The sequence below is a fragment of the Manis javanica genome, chromosome 6 (genome assembly GCF_040802235.1).
Source record: "Manis javanica isolate MJ-LG chromosome 6, MJ_LKY, whole genome shotgun sequence".
NCBI lineage: Eukaryota > Metazoa > Chordata > Mammalia > Pholidota > Manidae > Manis > Manis javanica.
In genome coordinates this window covers 85137940-85159885 of record NC_133161.1, presented here as the reverse complement: position 1 = coordinate 85159885, position 21946 = coordinate 85137940, and the positions used below count along the sequence as shown (strand labels likewise).

The 21946-nt window shown below is 39.9% G+C and overlaps 1 protein-coding gene across 8 annotated transcripts in view; it reads right to left on the bottom strand.

Annotated features, from left to right (window-relative positions):
* The window catches only part of MAGI2 (membrane associated guanylate kinase, WW and PDZ domain containing 2), a 1446279-nt gene that overhangs the window by 276641 nt on the left and 1147692 nt on the right, over positions 1-21946 (bottom strand). For all 8 annotated transcript variants that reach the window (XM_073238936.1, XM_073238938.1, XM_073238937.1 and 5 more), the window contains 2 exons: positions 10896-11017; positions 8811-8993 (listed from right to left, as the gene is read on the bottom strand). In XM_073238936.1, coding sequence (XP_073095037.1) covers positions 8811-8993; positions 10896-11017 — 305 coding nt within the window. The remainder of the gene's footprint in view (positions 1-8810; positions 8994-10895; positions 11018-21946) is intronic.

Sequence of the window (21946 nt, the reverse complement as noted above, 5' to 3'; positions counted from 1 at the left end):
CCTGGCCCTAGACCTAAAAAGCCAAAATGATAAAAACTTCTTAAACGAGTTTAAAGAATTCCTTTATTTCAAATGTTTCACAATGTGCTGACAACCACCCACCTCCTCTGACCACAGAGTAAGCATCAAAAGGTAATGGTGACCCTGTAATCTCCAGTACACTTCCATTAACCTTAAATAGTAAGCTTTCACATTTTTAAAATGCCAACTTTGTCCCCTGTAATAGTACTGCAATGTAACATTCCTGGCGTTATAATGTCTGGCACTGTTCTGAGCTCTGCTCTCAGACTGAGTGGAAACCCCATCTGCTTTCTCCTTTAGCTCCTAGGAGGGCCACTGAACCTGCACTACCCATTAATATAAAGCTTTTATGCAGAATAACTTAAAAATAATAGTAATAAAAGCATATTTAGGTATATGGACTTCCACAGAGTTAATAGGTAAATAGTCACCAATATTGTAGCTCAATTACTGGATGACTTATCCAAATGGATACTGGTACTAAAAACTAGAAAAAAAAAGGCACAAACTTTGCTATATCTGTACTAAAATGGGAATAAAGTTCTTGATCCTGGGCAACAATGACAGATAGTACTTGTACAGTAGTTATTCCTTCTCACATGAGCTTTTATCTAGACTGATTTTAAATGAAGAGGGCATAAGAGCACCGTACAGGACATGCACACAGAAAGAAAAGAAATGTGCAAAAAAGTGGTACTGCAATGGCACTGACATGGGTTACTTCCTTCCTAAAACTAAGTGAATTATTGGTTAAGCATGGCATGATTTTAAGGATTAGTGCAACAATTTTTTAAAAATCTTTTCAACAGGCTTGGTTTTGTAAGGCAAAATCAAATATTTTGTCAACTCTGACATCCATATCAACTACATATCATCATAAAAAGAGGACAGAGGATAGCAAATATCTAGGATGGCTCTCGCTCTTGCTGTAAGATTTCCTGTAATTGATCGGAGGATAGATCACTGGCAGTGGAGACAGGTACTTGAACAGACTGAAGTGAGATTTTGAAAGTTCTATGTGTTTGGAAAGAATAAAGAATAAATATATTGACACACTAAACAAGCACAACTTATTTCTTCTCTGCTGGTGAGTTAACTAAAAATTCAATTCCACTTTATGGCTTGTATTGAGTACATGATTTTTTGGGTAGAATCTGAAGTTCATAAATAGCTAAAAAGGAACAATCGATTTGAGTATCAAGGGATTATTTAGAAAATTATCCAAACATGGATCTGAGCCTGAATATTTTGCTGGATCTTACAAACTGAACTGGTGCCACCACTTCCCCTGTTTTATGAGAAAGAGAGAGACCTGGTGATTTTACTCCTCGTACTCTCAAAATGTGGTATTACGACTCAAGATTATTTACTCATAGCACGACAGAGAACTGGAATGCAAAACATCACCAACACTTCTGTGCCAGAAGATGGTGGGAAAGTAGAGTGCCTATGAAAGTAAAAGATAATTTTCTCAGGGAATTTTGAATAAACTTTAGGAATTCAGAAACAAAGAGGCCACAGGAGGGTGACTGAAGTAGACAAGAGAGTCTTAGACATTATTTGCCGCTTCTCTCATCAAAATGTGGGGCCTAGTTTCCCTTGTCTGGAGTCTGGGCTGACCTGTGACTTGCCCTGATTAACAGAAGGTGGTTGAAATGGTGCAGAGCCAGTATCAGACGAGGCCTGCCAGCGTTCCCTCTTGTTCTGTTGGAGCCCTAAGCCATCATGTCAATCAGTCAAGCCCCTTTATTGGTAAGACCATGTGTAGAGAAAGATGCCTTGCCAGTCTTCAGGAGCCCTGTGCCTCCCAGCTGAGGAGTCAACTGTGCATACAGCCACCTTGCATACCCCACCCCCAGGAGAGCTCCTGGATGCCTGCAGCTGGGTGGGAGTCCCAAAGGGAGCCTCACAGGTGAGAACCACTCAGCTGACCGTAGGCAAGAGTGTGGGACCATGAGAGTGGTTTGTGATGTAGCAGTGGAAAACTAAACAGATACTACAAACCACAGAAAAATGATATTTCGCCAATTAATTCATTTGCTTCTGGCAATTGACAGGAACATCTAAATGGTTTGCACCACCTTCTGAATGTGAACGCTTGGCTGTGAAGGTCCGTTGTGATGAAGAACTGGCTGATGCACTAAGATGTTTTTATGAGGTAGCCAATCAGTAAGAGAGCAGTGGTAGGGAGAGACCAAAGCTGTGTGTGCTCAAAATGCAAAAGCCAGCTCTGGATGTATGTTAATTACCAGGTGGTGGGAAAAGACATGGAAAACATTAGTGACTTGTTTCTTAGACTTTCTTGTGCATATTGCTCTTTCTGAGGAGATGTTTAACAACCATGGAGTTTTATTAAACAGCTAAGGAGCTAATAATGATTAAAGTGGACTAAAGAACATTGGGGTTGGTGGGGTGGGAAAGCATCGGGTAGACATTAATTGGAGAATCAGTACTGAGGGCCCCCTAAGAGAGGCAAAGACTGTCACATTGAGAGTAGAGTGGTCATCAGCCCACACAACACTCATGACTTCAGGTTAATCTTTGCCATTCCCTAGAAAGCAAGAAGGGTAAAAGATTTCACATAATGCAATCATAGGATTGCAATGCATCCAAACAATGCTAAAATCCCCAAAGAATGAGAAATTGCTCCGAGTTCAATGTCCTAGACTGACATAGATAAATTTAAGGATTAAATTAGCTTTGTTTTATTGGGTAGATGGCCAAGGACTCTACCCCAAAAGTTAGTCCCCAGGAAAATTCACAAATACTCCATCAAAGCAATTCTGAGTATAGGCTTGGTTGAGAAAAGGTCAGAATAAGGCTGCAGAATATCTGCTGAGCTGTGCGGTAGGTGGTAAAGGAGTCTTCTTGCTACAACTACATGCAGTGGTTCTCAAACTTCGATGCACATAATAATGCAGTGGTTTTAAGACTTCTAGTTCAACATGACAATCTGAACACACATGGCTATCCCCTTTAACAAAGACTGAAATGAATGAACACACAGCAATGAAGAGAACTTGAGTAAAGCTCTTATCTGACAGAAAGGGGCTATTTTATAAAATGGGACAGCTCAAGAGAACCTTAGAATATGGAATATGAATTTAGGCACATTAACTGATATATCCTGGCTTTGGAAGGTCTATACTAGAGTGGGGGTTGGTAAACAGTGGCTCATGGGGCAAAATCTGCTACAGCTTGTACTTGTGAATACAGCTTCATTGGAGCACAGCCAGACCCATGTGTTCATGTGCTGTCTACTGCTGCTTTCATAATAACAGAGTTAAACAGTTGTGACAGAGACCACCTGGCCCACAGAGCCTAAAATGCTACTTGACCCTTTACAGAAAGTGTTTGCTTATTCTTGTTCTAGTCGTGTTCTTGGGGTGGTAGGAAACATGGACTCGAAGGACTTTCAGTTGCTCTGCCAAATACCAGAAAGGTGTGGGATTGAGAAACATCTGATATAAGAATATAGAGATCTGCTCTGTCCACCCGCATGCAGAACTCCCACCACCTACTGCAATCCGAGATGATTTAACAGACTTTCATGTTCTGTCCCTGCCTAAGGATTCCAGATAAAAGCTGGCTAGTCTTTAAACTCTGCCACAAATACAGAACTCCCAAGTAACTTTTCAGTGTTTCACTCTAAAATATGGACAATCCAAGATCACAAGACCTATAAGGATTGTGCTCTATTGAAGGGAGTATCCATGAAGAAACAGGATGTGAACACAGATAACAGTGGATTCTGTCTGGGAGAAACATGAAGAAAAGTCCCCAGGAGTCCAGCCAGCCCAGACAGGAGCAGGGGGACAGAGGAAGCCCAGAAAAAAGGAGACCCTCTAGAGAACCTTTTATGATAGTTCTTTTGGAGAAAAAAAGTGTTATTTTAAGAAAGATATTGCAGGAATGAGAGAAAGACAAAGTGAAACTCCACAAAGTGACTTAAGGGAACAATGTATTAATAGTACACCACCAGGGTTGGTGCATCAATCTGCAAAGTCACAATAATGCAGAAACAGTACACATATTACTAAATTAGTTGCAAAACTCTTCTGGGAGAAGATGGGAGAATCAGATGGGAGATAAGAGATCTAACCTTTCAATTTCTTCTGAAAGTAAGTACATATAGGCCTTGTCTTATTAAATCAAGACAACAGCATAAACACATTAATTAGAGGTGTGGAGGAAGTTACCAGAAGGAACATCTAAAAGTATACAAACTGACTGAGTACCTCTGAGAAATGGGCCTGGAGGGTGGAAGGGGCAGGGCAGGAGATATTTTATGCATTATAATATTTTGATGCTATTTTTTTTTGCTATGTGCATGCATCACTTTGACAATTTTTTAAAAAGTATGTAAGTGCATATTTCTGAAAACCACTTTCAGAAGTTTGGAAACCGGTAGGTCTAGGGGCATAGGACTCTGCATCTTTAAAAAGCTTCCCTAGCGATTCTGGCAAAGTTAATCTTGTGCCTCTACTTTTAGAAACACAAATCAAGAGATAGCAACCACTAAAGAGAGTAACATCAATCTGCTCAAATGGAGAAATGCCAGGAGCTAGAGAATGTTAGGATGTTAGTCTCCCAGACATGTTTCTTGTCATTTTACTAATAAAATGGATAAATATTAGAGAAGGACAAATAAAACTAATAGGGTGTGAGTGATCTCAATTAACTCCACCCCTGTCTGTAAGAAAACTTCATGGATAGGTCAGCTTTCCTACCCCTTATATCTGTAGAAAAACACAAGCCTGCTTCAAAAATTAGCCCGGGGAAAACATGAAAAATCATGTAATGAGGGAAGCTTTTAACTGAAAGATGTTAGATAAATATCTTTCAGCTTCTGCAGATTTTATGTAAGGCTTTTTACAACTATCTGTATTTTTAAAATCATTTAAAGAGTGTTATCAGTATCTCTGGTGCCTACAAATGATTGCTGGGATGTGTATGATAGTTAATAATCAGAAGTACATGGTTTCTGGGCATGGTAATTTCTTCTAAGGAAATTTCTCCTGGCACTTATAGAATCATGGGGGACTGGCTTTAGCAAGTGGTAAAAAAGCAGCCAGGGGCATAGGATCCTTATTTTCTCCTGTTCTCTACCCACTCCCAGGGGTCAGTGCTGACTGAGAAAGAAAATTCACACCCTACCCTTATTCTTGTTGTACTGGACCCTAAGTCAACTTCTTAGTGGAGTGACTTTTCTTTGGGCCCACACAAACTATTGATACCACTTTGCTTACATTAGAGATAACTTAGCAGTAGAGAAGTGATTAAAATATTTTTGTTTTTGTTTCAGTGTCAAATGAGACTGCTCACCTTTTAAATACTGATGAATCATTGTTTATATCTGTAGTGTCTATGACTTCTGTGAATTTTTGAGGTCCATTTATAAATGAAATAATTACAAAAAAGGAAATTAATTTTGTCCCAGACAAGTATTTGTCTTTCTGATATCATTCAGAAGCTGGAAAGCTGGTTTGTTTTTGCCTTGGTGGTGAGTAAACATATTCATTCATTCATCCATTCATCCATCCATCCATCCATCCATCCATCCATCCATCCATCCATCCATCCAACCATCCATCCACCCACGCACCCACCCATCCATCCATCCCCCACCCATCCATTCATCCACTCACCCATCCATCCATCCACCCATCCACCCATCCACCTGCTCACCCATCCACCCACCCATCCACCTGCCCATATACCCATCCATCCATCCACCCACCCGCCCATATACCCATCCATCCATCCACCCACCCATCCATCTACCCATCCACCCAGCTATCCAGCCATTCAGCTGTCCACCCATCTACCCAGCAACTACTTGAGCATCTGCTATCTGCTGAAATTGTTAGGTTCTAGGGATACACGAGTAAAAAAAAAAGACACATCAGTCATAGAGTAAACCTCTATGCCTAACTGGTTGAAAATTCACATGAGAAAGGTTTTATATATAGGTATTTGTTCACTTATAGTATCTATGCTTTTTATTTGAGGATATATGACTATATACTATTCCTTGATGTTTGCTACAAGTCCAAATAGTTCTTTACCAGTTATGATTATTGTTTTATTTGATACTTCCCATGAATGCCCTCAGAAGGTAGAATACTAACATACACTGTGATGACACATACATCTTTTTCTAGGTATTCCCCCACTGCTGTGCCTTCATATATGCTGTTTTTTCTTCCTATAGCTTTCCTTATTTGTCCATTGAGCAAATGCCTATTCATCATCCCAACTTCCGTCAGGCCTCATATTCTCTATGTGGCCATCTCTAAGCACTTCCCAACACAACTGGTCCCCCTTTTCTCTGTATTATTTTTGGACTTTTATGTATTTTTATTGTTGCATTGATATAAATATTCATTAACATGTCACTTGTTATTTCTATACTATAAGCCTCTGGAGGACGGAAACATTTGTCTCCATCTCTGCATCCCTAATAATTAGCAGGTCACCTGGCACATAAGGATATTCACCAGTATTATTTGAACGGAACTAAGGAGCCCTTCCTCCATTATAACTTGTGGAATGCAACACAAGTGTGTTTCCATCTTATTGTAAATTATCTCACAATTTAAAAAAACAAATATTTTTGAATATTTTATAAGCCATAGATTTCAACCCTTTATTAAATTCTTTTCCAACGAGAGAAATTATCATCCCTGTAAAAGCCTAATAAAATTACAAAATTAGGAACATGCTTTTCTTTTTAAGTATTTCTGTTATTCGTTTCCCCCAGTCTCTTGACTTTGTGCCAACACCATGGTTATCACAGACTCATTCTATTCATACTGTACTACAATTATTTGTTTATGTCTCTGAGGCTCTCCTAGATGTAAATTCCTCAAGAGCCCGCCCATGTCTCGCCCATCTTTGCAGTGCTGGTGTACCGCAGGGACCATGAAAGGGAGGAGCTTTGCAGTGTTTGTTGAGTCAGTAAATAGAGGAGTAAATAGCGGACAGTGAAAAGAATTCTAGGTCCTGTCTCTATTAGGACTTGTTTAGTGAGTATCTTAAATGAAGAAAATCTGCTACATTCTATGCAAAAACTTTGACTTTGTTGTTGAATAAGGCTAGATTATGGGGGAGTGGCAAAAGAGGAAAATAAGAAGAGTAAAGGCTTTGCTGTGCAAATGTTTTTCTTTTGTCTTTTAAGTTCATGCTGAAAGAAGTCTTTCCTAGTTTTGAAACATGGAATAGGGGGTTGGATCAGAGAAAAAAATAATTGAGTTCTTTATCAGAAAAAGAAATGGACTTGTGAAGTATTTCACTGAAATTCACAACTTTGAAGTCCTTTTCCCTCTGCTAAAATGGTATTAATTCCATAATTTACCCTAATTCCAGGTGTAGGCAATAGGGTGATTTTTGGTTGAGTCGTTTGAAGTTTCTTGGTGATTTTTTGGTAACACAAAGGTGTGATGCTTATTAAAATATCACCACATGAATAGTAGAGTTGGACACTCTCTATTCTGGCAGAATGTTATGTACACATGCTTTTTACAATAGCAGTGTTTGAAAAATGTGGGGAGTTAACTCAGCTTTTAAAATGTAACATCTATTAAATGTATTATTACTCACTAGTTGGTGGCAGTGACAAATACATTTATTAAGTGACCTTGAAAAGAAATTATTTCTACAGGTACCATTTAGTAAATGATAATATAGTATTGGTGATGTTAAAAAGTAAAAATGTCAGATGAAGACCTCATACATTGTTTCTTCACACACAAGCCATTCTAAAATCTATGAAATAACAATTCATAAATATATAGACCATACAAATGGCATAACTTTTCCTCAAAAGAAATTTCTAATGGGTGCATCTACTAGAATCCATTGACTTTAGCAGGTTGATAAATGAAATAAGTGTTGTGAAAAATGTTAAATGATGACATAGTTCTTTGGAGATATAGTTACTGTACTTTATAATACTTTTTATAAGGCATTTCAAAAACAGCAACTGCAAAATTTTTGAGTCAGTATTTTAAGTATACAAGACCAAATCTGATTTCTTCTCATTTTTTCAGATAAGGAAACAAGTATTTGTAAATTATGCAAGTAATCCAAGGTCAAGGGCCAGGTAGGAGAAATTCAAATCAGACTATAAAATCAGACTTATCTCATTTTCTTTTCTCCACTTTTGTGCATCTTTCGTGACTAATATTCTCTGGCCCTTAGCAATTTGCCTCTGAATTACCATGTTAAATAAATTTTGATTATAATTTGACATTCAAGTAACTGCATATGAAAATTAATTCATAAGGACTAGAGAAAAAACTTTATATATTAAAACATCATATGGGATACATCAAGATGAATATCATTAAAATTTTTTTTTCCTATGAGATGAGCATGCATATTTGAATATCTAACCTGGGCAATTCAGCTTGAGAATATTACAAGATTAATAGAGATTTTAAAATATCAATGGCTGAATATAAGCTAGAAAAAATATGAAATGTTAATCACATCCCTAAAAATGAACTCTAGAAATAGATTAGAAAAGTATCCATGTTAAGAGTCCACTGAATCTGGCAAATAGAAGGGGCAATCTGAAAAATGAGACAAAAATCATCTTTAAAGCTGTCTCCAAAGCACATCAACTTGATACTCTTAAATTTAGGGTAAACCGAATTTGTGGTTTTCCTTAAGCAAAGTGACCTTTGACCTGCTATTTAAAAAACACATAAAGAAGCCCCTCGTATTTGCCACAGAGGAAAGGAAAAATGTTGCGAAGCTGTTTTCTGGCCCCTTGAGGACCCTACCTGTGTCCATTTTCCCGTCCTGTGCAGCAGGCCCGTCCGGGATCACACTTTTCACCTGCAGAAACTCATCAGGCTCATCGCCTCCAATGATGGTAAATCCAAAACCCATGTGGCTCTTTTTCAGGGTGGTACTGAGGAAGGTTCCCTTCAGCTGGGATGCATCCCGAGTGAAGAGCGGCTTTTCTACATTGGCCAATGTAAGTTGAAAAAGAAAAAGCATGTTTAAGGCAAGTTCTCACACAGGCGAAAGCCGGCTACTGAGCAGCAACCCCAGGGGTAAATGTGCGGGGCCTCCTACAGTAAGTGCAAGCAGGGGGTGACGTGGGAGCAACGCCCTTAGCTCTTCCTACACACACCACAGTCCCACGCATCCAGGGAAAGGCCAACACGCTGCTTAGTTTGCGGAGGGATTTTTTTCTTTTTTTGTCAAGTCATTGTGTCCATTCAGGAGCGTAGCCCATTTTGTGCTTAAAAGGGCTAAACCAACAGGCCATTAGAGCTTTCAGAAAAGAGGACTCCCCCCACCCCGCCCCCGCAAGTTATCTAGGTGCATCTGGCTATATTCCTCGTTGTTCTAAGAGTCCAGGCAGGAGAAAGGTGTGAATGGCTTGTTCTGCACAAAAGCCTTGAAGGCATAGGGCTGGAAAACCTAAATTGATTTTTTTGTTTGAAAAAGAATAGGGGCTACAGAATGTTACCAATTACTGAAATGTCAAAATTGTTTCAAAGAGTACCTGGATGTGGGACTGAGTTAACTTTTGCTTATAGTGTGAGATGCTCTAAAGATAACCAGATAAATAAATTTCTATCAACCAGATAGTGTTTAGTATACTCTAAAATGTGAGCAAAAGGCAAGCAAATCTTTCTAGATATAATTATGAATGTAAAGGTAACACATTTTGCAACAATATGTTGACATATTCAAATTGAATGTCTAAGTATCTGAGCAGGACGAACCCACTCACATAGGTTTGGCCACTAATTTGTTATATCATAGGCTTTTCCAGTTATGATTGGCAATAAACAAATGCCAAGCCATATTAAATGCTTTGAAAATAATAGCCACATTAGGAAACAGAATTAATATCTGCTTTAAATGCTACCATAGTCCAATATTTCATATATTTCTTTCAGTTGTTATATTTTGGGTGATACGATGGGATATTTGTAACAGCCAAACTGTGCATGGTAACTTAGTTAAGCATGAAGTATGATACTTTGACTGTTGTTGCATTTTGTTTGATACATAAACTATAAAATAAGTCATTATAGTGGAGTTCTATTTTGTACATCATGTATATCTACATTAAGAAATTAAATGTAAATATTCTCTTTTACATTTATGTTTATTTACATTTGTCCTTTTTAAAATGTAAATGAAAAGTGCATATGATCTTATCACCCACGTTTCCTTTCTGATAGTAACATTTGCAATCAGAGCAAAGTGCTTTGCAAGACCTTTACATTCATTGTAATTGTGCTGCAGGGTATGAGATTCGTGCCTTTATTCATGAGTAAGAGACCAAGAAGACAGGAAAAGTTTGTGCAGCAACTCCTCTCCCTACATGGCTCAAGGGTGTGGGTCAGGCGCAGCAGGCAGCCCCGGACATACCGAAAGGCCAGGGCCTCCGGGTGCAGGTGCGCCGACAGCAAGACAAGTCACTCACGCTGTGCGACCTCCCTGGGACAGCGCGGGCGCAGGCGGGTCTGCGCCTAGGTAATGTCAATGATGAGCTGTCTACTGCCACAAAGGATAACAATCCTCACTCTTGTGCTTGGGTTTTTAAGGACAAACTTACGAATCTCTAAAATCTCTGCAGTTTATGGTACCACTGTCAAAACCCAATCATCTCCACCTGGCAACATGTATACATTTTTATAACATATTGCCCCAGGGCTTTATCTTAATCCATCGTTGCTAAATGCCTTTGCTTAGGAACAGGGTAAACACAGCTACAGCTAATAGAGGGTTTCAGGGAAAGCAAATCAATGATTTGAAACAGTCCACAGTAAAGCATGTTTGGAAGGGTGGGCAGCTTGATAGACAGGTTTTCCCTTTGAAGCACATGCTGAAGTAGTTCTCACCTCGGAAACCTGGGGCCTGCAGGGGCTTTGTTCCAAGTTCTGTGTGGGGCATGTTATGCTGTTGTAGCTTCCTCTTTGCTTCCAGGACAGGGTTTTCAAACTGTGTTCTTCTATTTATGTGGCTGAAAAATAAGATTTCAAGTTAGGATAACCATGGGGCAATGCCATTTAAGAGAACATCTGCATAGCTCTACAGAGAGCAGGTGGTTGAGAGACACCTTGTGTGAGGTCAGGTCTCTGCTGGGACTGGCCTGTGCACAATAGACATTTCTGTGACCAGGGCAGAGTTCTCAATGGCTCTGTCACATGTTATTGTATTTAAGTTAAAATGACTAGAATGTACACTGGCTTTCTGGTTCACTGTGTTAGTTTCAGATGAGTTTGCTGCATTAAAATGAATGATCAACAAATGAAATGTATACTGAATGGTGAAGAAAAGAACATCATCTACGCTTTGCAAAGTTCCCATATCCAACAAGGTAAGTGTAAGTTGAACTCATTGATTACTTTACTCTTACAGTGATGGGAGGCTATACTTTTTGGAGTGAGACAGATCTGGATGCAAGGGCTGGGACACAGGAGGAAGGATTCCCAAGGATGTTTATGGGAACTGTAGAATACCTGTAGGACTGCTAATGCTGACAGCAATCAAAAGTGTTCATAATCCACAAAATAAGATGAGATGATAAACTCAAAGTTATCAGACAGAGTGGCTTGAAGCAACTGTGGATCAGCTCAACTGAGGGGTTTTATTATAAGGATTCCTTTTTATTTATCTTAAAACAATTTTTTAAATTAAAGTATCATTGATATACACTCTTAATGAAGGTTTCACAAGAAAAACAACGTGGTCACTACATTCACCCGTAATATTAAGTCTCCACCCATACCCCATTGCAGTCACTGTCCATCAGTGTAGTAAGATACCACAGAGTCCCTATTTATCTTCTCTGAGCTACACTGTCTTCCCCATGACCCCACACACACAATGTGTACCAATCATGATACCCCACAATCCCCTTCTTCCTCCCTCCTGGCCCAACCTCCCCCTTCCCTCCCCTTTGGTAACCACTAGTCCCTTCATGGAGTCTGTGAGTCCACTGCTGTTTTGTTCCTTAAGTTTTGCTTCGTTGTTATACTCCACAAATGTGGGAAATGATTTGATATTTGTCTTTCTCTGCCTGATTTATTACACTGAGCATAATACCCTCTAGCTCTACCCATGTTGTTGCAAATGGTAGGATTTGTTTCTTTCTAATGGCTGAATAGTATCCCATTGTGTATATATACCACATCTTCTTTATCCATTCCTCTACTGATGGACACTTACGTTGCTTCCATATCTTGGCTATTGTAAATACTGCTGTGATAAACATAGGGGTGCATGTTGTCTTTTTGAATCTGAGAATTTTGTTTTCTTTGGGTCAAATGGTATTTCTATTTTTAGTTTTTTTTAGGAACCTCCATATTGCTTTCGACAATGGTTGAACTACTTTACATTCCCACCAGCAGTGTAGGAGGATTCCCCTTTCTCTGCATCCTTGCCAGCATTTGTTATTCCTAGTCTTTTCTATGTTGGCCATCCTAACTGGTGTGAGGTGATATCTCATTGTGGTTTTAATTTTCATTTCCCTGATAATTAGTGATGTGTAGCATCTTTTCATGTGCCTGTTGGCTATCTGAATTTCTTCTTTGGAGAATTGTCTCTTCATATCCTCCACCCATTTTTCAATAGGGTTATTTGCTTTTTGGATGTTGAGGCATGTGAGTTCTTTATATATTTTGGATGTTAACCCCTTGTCAGATATGTCATTTACAAGTATATTCTCCCATACTGTAGGATGCCTGATGCCTTTTTGTTCTGCTGATAGTGTCTTTGCTGTACAGAAGCTTTTTAGCATGATGTAGTCCTACTTGTTCATTTTTGATATTGTTTTCTTGTGTATTAATTTTAGATCCTGCAACTTTGCTGAATTCAGATATTAGATCTAGTAGTTTTGGAGTGGATTCTTTAGGGTTTTTTATGTACATTATCATGTCATCTGCAAACAGGGACAGTTTAACTTCTTTGTCAATCTGGATGCCCTTTATTTATTTGTGTTGTCTGATTGCTGTGGCTAGGACCTCCAGAACTATATTGAAAAGAAGTGGGGAGAGTGGGTATCCTTGTCTTGTTCCCAATCTTAAAGGAAAAGCTTTCAGCTTCTCTCTGTTAAGTATGATGTTAGCTATGGTTTTGTCATATATGGTCTTTAATATGTTGAGGTACTTGCCCTCTATACCCATTTTGTTGAGAGTTTTTATCATGAATGGATGTTGAATTTTATTGAATGCTTTTTCAGCTTCTGTGGAGATAATCATGTGGTTTTTGTACTTCTTTTTGTTTATGTGGTGGATGATGTTGGTAGATTTTTGAGTGTTGTACCATCCTTGTGTCCCTGGAGTAGATCCTACTTGATCATGATGGATGGTCTTTTTGATGTATTTTTGAATTCGGTTTGCTAATATTTTGTTGAGTATTTTTGCATCTGTGTTCATCAGGGATATTGGTCTGTAATTTTCTTTTTTTTGTGGTGTCTTTGCCTCATTTTGGTATTAGAGTGATGCTGGCCTCATAGAATGAGTTTGGGAGTATTCCTTTTTCTTCTACTTTTTGGAGAACTTTAAGGAGGAAGGGTATTAGGTCTTTACTAAATGCTTCATAAAATTCAGCAGTGAAACCATCTCGTCCAGTTTTGTTCTTAGGTAGTTTTTTGATTACCAATTCAATTTCGTTGCTGGTAATTTGTCTATTCAGATACTCTGTTTCTTCCTGGGTCAGCCTTGGAAGGTTGTATTTTTCTAGAAAGTTGTCCATTTCTTCTTGGTTATCCAGTTTGTTAGCATATAATTTTTCATAGTATTCTCTCATGATTTGTATTTCTGTGGTGTCCATAGTGATTTTTCCTCTCTCATTTCTGATTCTGTTTATGTGTATAGATTGTAAGGGTTCTTTATAGTCTTCTTCTAGGACAATGAATTCTTATATGCAAGTTGACTTCCTTAGACATTGGAAGCAACAGCTCTGTCTGGTGGCAGTGCCATGTAGCTCTCTCTGGATAGGAGTGCCCCATGACAGGGATGACCTATACGTTTATCTTTGGTTCTCTGTACTAATAGCAGTAGGACTATGGTGTGAAAGCATGAAGAACAGAGAGGGGTTGGAAGAGGAATGAACAGTTCTGCAAACTTTACCCTGTGTTAGTTGCTGCATATGAATTTTCTCATATAAGCCTTACAGCAAAGTCTTGAATTCTAATCATTGCTGCTTTAAAGGTGATGCCTGACCCACAGGAGGTTGAATGACTGGCTTGCAATCACATTTAGTAAGTGGAAAGGCTGGGGTTTTCCTTTGTCTATTTCTAAAATGCATCTCTTATTTATACACCTTCCCTTTTCAGGGTATGAGCTCACACTGTCACCAGCACACACATTTAATGTGCATCCCACCCCCATTACGGTCCTCTCATTACGTCCTCTAAAAGTGCATATCAGAAAGGAAAGGAGGTAAAAGAAGCAAAGTCTCAACAACCAATTTTCTGTTACTATCAATCAGAGAATTCCTGGTGAGACAGAAATGCGCTGTCAGAGCCATGGTAAGATGACTGCAGTGTCTGACTGCTCCCTCTGGGAGGCCCACAGGGCCTGGAGTCAGTTAGTCCCAGATTCAAAATCCCGCCCTACCACTGATTAGTGCTGTGACCTTGGGAGAGTAATTAACCTGAACCTTAGTGTCTTCATCTGTGATATGGGCATAATACTGTCTTCCTCCCAGTGTGCCTATGAGGATTCAATGAAATAATAAGAGTTGGTGCAGGGTTCCAAGCACAGACATGCTCACTAACCAGCAGCAGCTGTTATGACCCGGGCTACTGCCATCATCATCTTCTCATCACCATTACTGCCATCGTTTTAAGTCCATAGGAAAGGCTGTATTGGAGGGGGTGGTTAAAAGCATCAGGCCCACTATCTAACACAGCCTCTCACTGCAGCAATGGTGCTACTGAGGGACCAGGGGATGCGGGGCGGTGTATGCTTGTATGATTTTTTGGTAACAGAACTCACCTGTATGGGATTCAAAGTAATCTGCCTTACCTAAAGTTATTTTCCACTGGAAGGAGACAACTGTAATGCTCCTGGGCACCAAGGAGCCACCACGATCTGTGGCGTGTGGTCAGTTACGGCCCCTACTCTGACAGCCCTGTTTCAGAAGGATCAGAGTTTGAAGCCACTCTTCCCCTTCTCCTTTTTCATGTAACTCCCTTATTAAAACCCTTTCAAATCTTCCTATTACCTAAAGTAATACCCCTGCCTTTGTCCTTACTTATCTCTGTAGCTTCACTTCTGGCTGCTTCACCACACACCCCCTTCCTTTTGGACATACTTGGAGCCACTAACACCCTATTAAACCTCGTATCTTTTCATGAGCTTCAGTATATCAACAGTGCACTGCTTGAGGCAAGACAGCCTGGGTTTCAGGTGGCATCCTGGGCGAATTACTAAACTCTCTAAGCACCAATATCCTCATCTGTAAAAAGCGGATATTGATATCTGCTTCTGGAGGTTGCCATGAAGGTAAGAGAAATGTCTGCAAAGCACAGAAACACAGAGAGGATACCACAAATGTAAGGTCTAGCTATCCTTAATTTTCAATATCTAATTATTCTCTGTTACTATTATAAGTAAGTGCTGCGGCTGTTATTGTCATTATTATCATGATGCTTTTCCCATCTGTGCTCTAACTCCTTCCCTAACCCCTCCTGGCAGCAGTCCCAACCCGCATTATGCTCCTCCCCTTGGCTCTCATAAAATAAAACCTTGAACAGACTTCTCTCATCACAGTTTATTTATTTTCTCATAAGCTGTCTCATCGTTAAGAGAATCTCAGACATTTCGTCTTTTAAAGAACCACCACAAAAAGTAAACAAAATCAGGGTGAAGGTAGTTGAATCTAGGTGGAAGATCAATAGACCAAACTAATGAGATAGGTTCTTCTTGTTTGCTAGAGTTATGTTGCAAATTAACTTCGACCTTTCAAGCGCTAATTCAACAGGAGAAACCATTTATATTCTTCAGAGTATTTAAGGTAAACCCAAACTACTGTTCAGAAGGACAGAGTATTTCTATTACTGAGTCTTCAGAGACATTTCTTTCTAGGTCTTGGATATAGAGGTTTCTGTGATGTAGTATACAATATCCTGGAAGGTAATTTCACAAAAACAAAAACACAGGCTACAGTTACCTAATCAGACTGTATCCTAATAACTGATTTTCATGTTTCTTTCCTTCTCTCAGGGTCCGTGCGCTCATCTTTGTGTGTGTACTAAGCACTGGGCCCTGAAAAACAATGATTTTTTTTTTGTTAAATAACTAAATGATGATTATGCATTTTAAGATTTGTTTATAAATAGATGTCAGTAATTTTTGAGAAACCAAGAAACAGCTTTGCGGGGCACTGAAGTATCAGCATCCCTCATTTCCTATCTATTCTATTTCTGTTTTGCTAGGTCATTATTCATCATATGCAGAACTTTATCTTTAGAAAGCTTCCTGGGGTACATACACACACACATGTATAATTCTATTCCTCTGTCACTTGCATGTAATTATTTCCTAGGAAAAGTGTGGTCTCCTGCTTTATGAAGACTATGTTGAAAATATTCCATTCACCATCAAAGTGAGTTTCTAGAGTTCACAGATAATGAAAATACCAATTAACTAGTCTGGCATGCTCCTACCACACAAAAAGTGGATACTGGGTACGGCTTTAGTATCCTGAGCTAATTGCTACAGATCATTTACATTGTCACAAATGAAGTCATTCATTTAAAACCTAAAGTACTCCAAGCTTTAAAAGATCTATCACAAAGCAGTATGATTGTAGTTGAATAGGGAAGACTTGTCTTCCTTGTACTTCCAAAATGAATAGTTTTAAGTCCATTTAGAAAGGATTTGGGGATCTTAGAATGTATACAAAAGATGTGAATGACAAATGCCATCCTCTCCTCACTGTTTCCACCCTGTGAGATCATTACCAGCTATTTCACCTAGCTTCCACACAGAGCAGGAACCTGGGATGCTACTGAGGGTTCTTAGTCTTTAATTATATCTAGTTTATTGTCATATTTTACTAAGAGAATCTTTAGGTGATAAGTTAAGCCATATTCTGAAGTGGAACAGCATGGGATGTTGCCAAATGGCAATGGCATGTGGGAAGGGCAAAGCAAAGGGATGAGGATATTCAAGGATGAGACTCCATCGTCTTCTCTCATTGCCCTTACATTCACTCATTTGAAGCTTAACTCCCTTCTACCACTATGGAATGGAAATTTAAAATAAGTTTGTATGTGGCAGTGTTTTGTAGCTTTGAATGAACCCAAAAACAAACAAAAACAAACAAAACAAAAAACAAAAGCAGAGAAGACTCAGGCCCATCCTAAATCAACTGACATAGCCTCAGAATGGGATACAGGCACTGGCATTTTTAAAAAAAGCTTCCCAGGTAACCATTATGCAGCTAGGGTTGTAATGCCCTGAATTAGAAGCTGAGAAGGTGTGAATAGGTAGTTTAACAAGGAATTTATTGCCTGATACAATTTATGTGGAAGTCTCTCTTTCTGTATGTGGCCTAGGGGAGTCCTAGGAAATATTATTTGTTCCAGAAGACAGAACTGCCATCAGAAGTTTCAGACATGCGCAGAAGGAAGGAAATACTTGAAGCTGGGTGGATGCTATGCTGTTAGAAGCAGTCCCAGGCCAGCGTCCTGTGTGACTGCCCTCCGGCCCCCAGTGGGAGAACAGAAGAAACAAGAGGAAGGTCGTCCGCCCCGAGTCCATCAGTATGCACAGGACAAGCTGCTGTTGCTGAGGTCATCATCTGGCCCCCTCTGTGTTCCTGCCTGTTCATGCCCTGACTCATTTTACCGGGGTTTTTGGAGAGGGGTACCTCTTTTGTACCCAGTGACAACTATTCCACCATCTTGACTTCAGTTGAGTTTAGAAATGGCTCTTTGGGTCAATGTGAGAGAGAGAAAACAGCAGCTTTCAAATTGAGATTGTGCCATCAGTAAAATATTTCCATACGAATTACTGTAAGGCATGAGGTGGCCAGAGCTCAGTGAATGTTGACTAAGTGCATGGCTGGAGGCAGGCATCCATGAGAGGTGGTAGATGTCACTGTTTTCCAGTTTAGCTCTCCCATAAAATAGGTGTTGTGACAGAACTGTATGTGGAGCTTAGGGTCAGCTTATGTGATATAACCAATATGCTTTGGGTAAAGACCCATGAAATCCTTAAAAACAGAGACTCTTTCAAGACATTCTTGTAGGTAAAAAAACACTCTACTTTGGTGATGAAAGATTTGGATCTGAGGAGCTGATAATTAGAGCTGCTTTATTTTCAACACAAACATGCTCGTACGAAAAGCACCACAAGAGGAACAGAATATGGGGGTACTGGGAGGCAGCCCCTCAACACTGGGGGTTGGAAGATAAGCCTGGAGCTTGGGGCTGAGCTCACTGTGTCCTGCCTTCTGTGCAAACTTGCTCCTTTTGAGGCTTCCCAAAAATCTATTTTATTTGGAGCATTGTTTTTTTAAACAGAATAATTCCTCAGTGGAATCGAAGTGTGAATTTCCTGGTTGCCTGGCATTCCCTAGGTTTTCTCTGGCTCCAGTTCTGACTCCCACACTTCCAGGCGGTCAGGAAAGTCTGCATATTACCTCCTCACATCTGAACCCCAGGACTGCAGCTGCCCGGGCAGCCAAACGCACATTACATGCTCCCTTTCTTTATTTCATTTGTTTTGATTCAAGCCTTTGAAGACTCCATACATTTTCTCTACTATCAAGTTTGGAAAAATGGAGTAAGAACTCATTCATGTTTTGGAAACTAAGGCAGGATAATCACCACACAGGAATCTTCTGGGACCATACCTGCCTCTTCACAGAAGGCAGGACAGTGTATTAAGAACTTGGTCATAAGGCTGGCATTCACACCCAAGCTCCACCACAATCTAGCTGTGTGACTGTGGGTACATCATTTACCTCCCTGTGTTTCAGAAGTTTTCATCCATAAAGTTGGGATGAGTACATCACTTAAGACTAGTGATTCATCAAATATTTGTTTCTCGAATACTCCTTGGGAAGCACTGTGGTAGGGAGTGCAGGGGGGCACAATGATCAATCACACGTGTAGTCTAGTAGGGGAGATAAAACTGGAACAAAAAGCATTACAGAATAGGTTTTACCGAATACAGTGTGTGCCTTATGGTGCTTTGGAAAGCTGAATTTTAAAAGTACCAGTTTAAAGACTAATCTTTTATATATGCTTTATTTTAAAATATGAGCTTCAGATAATAGTAGAATTGAATGTATTTCACATGGAGCCCTTTTTAAAAAACAGAATGAATCCTGCCTTTTGAAAGACTTCTTCCCAATTCTAACAAGTGATAATTTTCTTTCTATAAATGCCCATTCATTATTCTACGGCACCTGAGGGTCATGTGAGTTTGCTTTGTGGGTGCGGGAAGACTGAATTGTTCTCATGTTACTTTCTCTTGCTCTCCCTGGACACGAGGGGTTTGACCTGGGGTACAGTGTCCAGATGGGAGGTGGCATCATAGCTGACTGAGAAGAGTATCCATATATTGGTGCTGAAACTCTGACAGCTAAGGAGTCTGTCTTCCACTCCTTATGGGGCTAAGCTTCCCAAATGTGGAAATATTTTCAGATAAATGAGGTCTCTCCTTCCCCCAACTGTAGTGCTAAGTTGTTCAGCCAAGACATTGCCTTGTAATGTGAATTTTATGTGTATCTTATGTATAAGGGAATTCATCATTTAGCCGTTGCTATTTACCAATTACAGAGAAACTTGGCATTTTACTCTAGCAGAAATGGCAATGTGCACTGTCAGTCATGTCACAAAGCCCCCAGGACTTACAAGATACATAGACTTGTTTTCAGAAATTTCAGGGCCACTAGCATGCATTTAAAAATGTTTCTTATCTATCCCTTCTCATTTCCATAAAATGTCTCTCTTAAATGTTAGTGCAGGGTGCAGGAGGAGGTTATTGTTATCAGAGGTATTTCTAACCTTTTGGTTTTAGATGGATCAAAAGTAGTCAGTTATAAACAGAGATAGGAGAGAGCTTATTTAGAAGGACACCAAAAACTACACTATTTCAAGATTTTTTTGTATCAAGAGACAAGACTATTGCACCCCCTTCCATTGGGGTCTGCCAACCCTGACTGAATGAGTTCAACCTTTATGTCTCACATATAAATTCGTTAATTTATCAGTGTGCTAGGCACTGGGCACATGAAGATGAATATGACACAACCCCTTACCCCGGGGCCATACTCCTAGGCAACCAACCACCGCAGTTTGCCTATGTCTCTCGGGCTTGAGACTTTTAGTTTTAAATCCTGGACAGTCCTGGGTAAACTGGGATGATTTGGTCACTTTACAAATGGCCAGAGAAGTATAACTCAAGGTAAAAAGTGCTGAAAGTTGTATGCACAAAGGAAGAAAAGACAAGTTGGTTTGACGGTTTAGGAAAAGCTTCACAAAGGAAGTATCACTTGAGCAGATCCTGGGAGGACAGACGGATTCTGTCAGATGCAGGAGGGGCATTTCAGGAAGAGAGTAGGGGGTACAAAGGTATTCAGGCTTACTTAACTCTGCTCAGCCAGGGCACAGGGCTAGTGAGCACACATGCACAGGACTGCCTGTGGGTGAAGGCGTGGGAGCAGGAGGCCGTGGGGAGAGGAGGGAAGCTACAAGACTGGAAGGAGAGTTCCCAGTGAGGGTAGGAAGTGTGGTTTTGTTTGAAAGTCTCCCTACTTCCATTATGACTTTAGCCTAATGGGCAGCCATAGCTTTGAAAGTCTGTCTTGGAGGACATACCTTACTTTTGAATTTGGGGGATTATTAAGTGAGCTTCATCATCATATCCATCAGATAGGAAAACTGTGCTGCTCCCTAGAATTCTCAATCATTTCAGCATGATTTACTGGCTACCTCCAGGATACTAGGTATTGTTCTTACTCGGGGCTATGAGGAGGAATAAGAGATGCTCCATGGCTATGAAGAATCAGATCTTCCAGGAAACTACACACCAATGTGCTGGAGGGGTAAGAATAGTGTGACCTATAATATACTCTCCATGTTGAACTGGATCGGATTTCATGATGATTTGTTACAGTGTGAAGTCACAAATAGCCTAAATCCGCTGAACTCCAAAAAATATGACTGTTATATGCCTGTGCATACTTATCACTCATATATAATGACAGACATACATAGTCCTGGAAACAGGAGTACTTTGGGGCCTGACTCCAAGGAGTGTCAGAGAATCATCAAGGACACTCAGAACAGTGAGGAAGCGTGAGGACGTCACTGATGGCCGAGGTTGTCCAGGCAGGAGTGAGTCACAGAGAGCTCTAGCAAGGGGAGATGGACAGGCCTGGGGGCAAGACTGGGGCCAATTCTGAAAGTCAGCAGGACAGGAAGATAATTTCAAGCCCATACAATACCCAAACTTCCAAGGTTTCCACGTTCAATAATCATAGTGAGAAAAAGATATAAAAATATTATTCTTGACTATTGGGTCTTTATTACTGCCCAGGCTGGGGGTAATCAAGTCCATAGCTATTCCTTTTGTATACTAGGAAGTAATGCAGGAGGAACTAGAAAACCAAATCAAAATACTTTTGATGAGTCTTAAGTAGAGAAGGATCAAATTCCTGACTACCTAGAATCTGCAGAACCTTACATACCTTACCACTAATCAGTAGCTGTGGGGCCTGAGTAGGGGCAGAAGGCTCTCATTCTGAGAAGGTAAGGGCCTGGGAAGAAAGACATGGGAAAAAAAGGTAGCAGTAATAGAAAAGTTCAGCAGAACCAAGAGCTAAGAAAGGTGGCAATAAGTTGCCTCATTGTTGTTTTTAATAGATTGCTTTTTGGGGAGATGAGTATTGTTGCAGAGTTTTATGTAACTAACACTATGTCTAA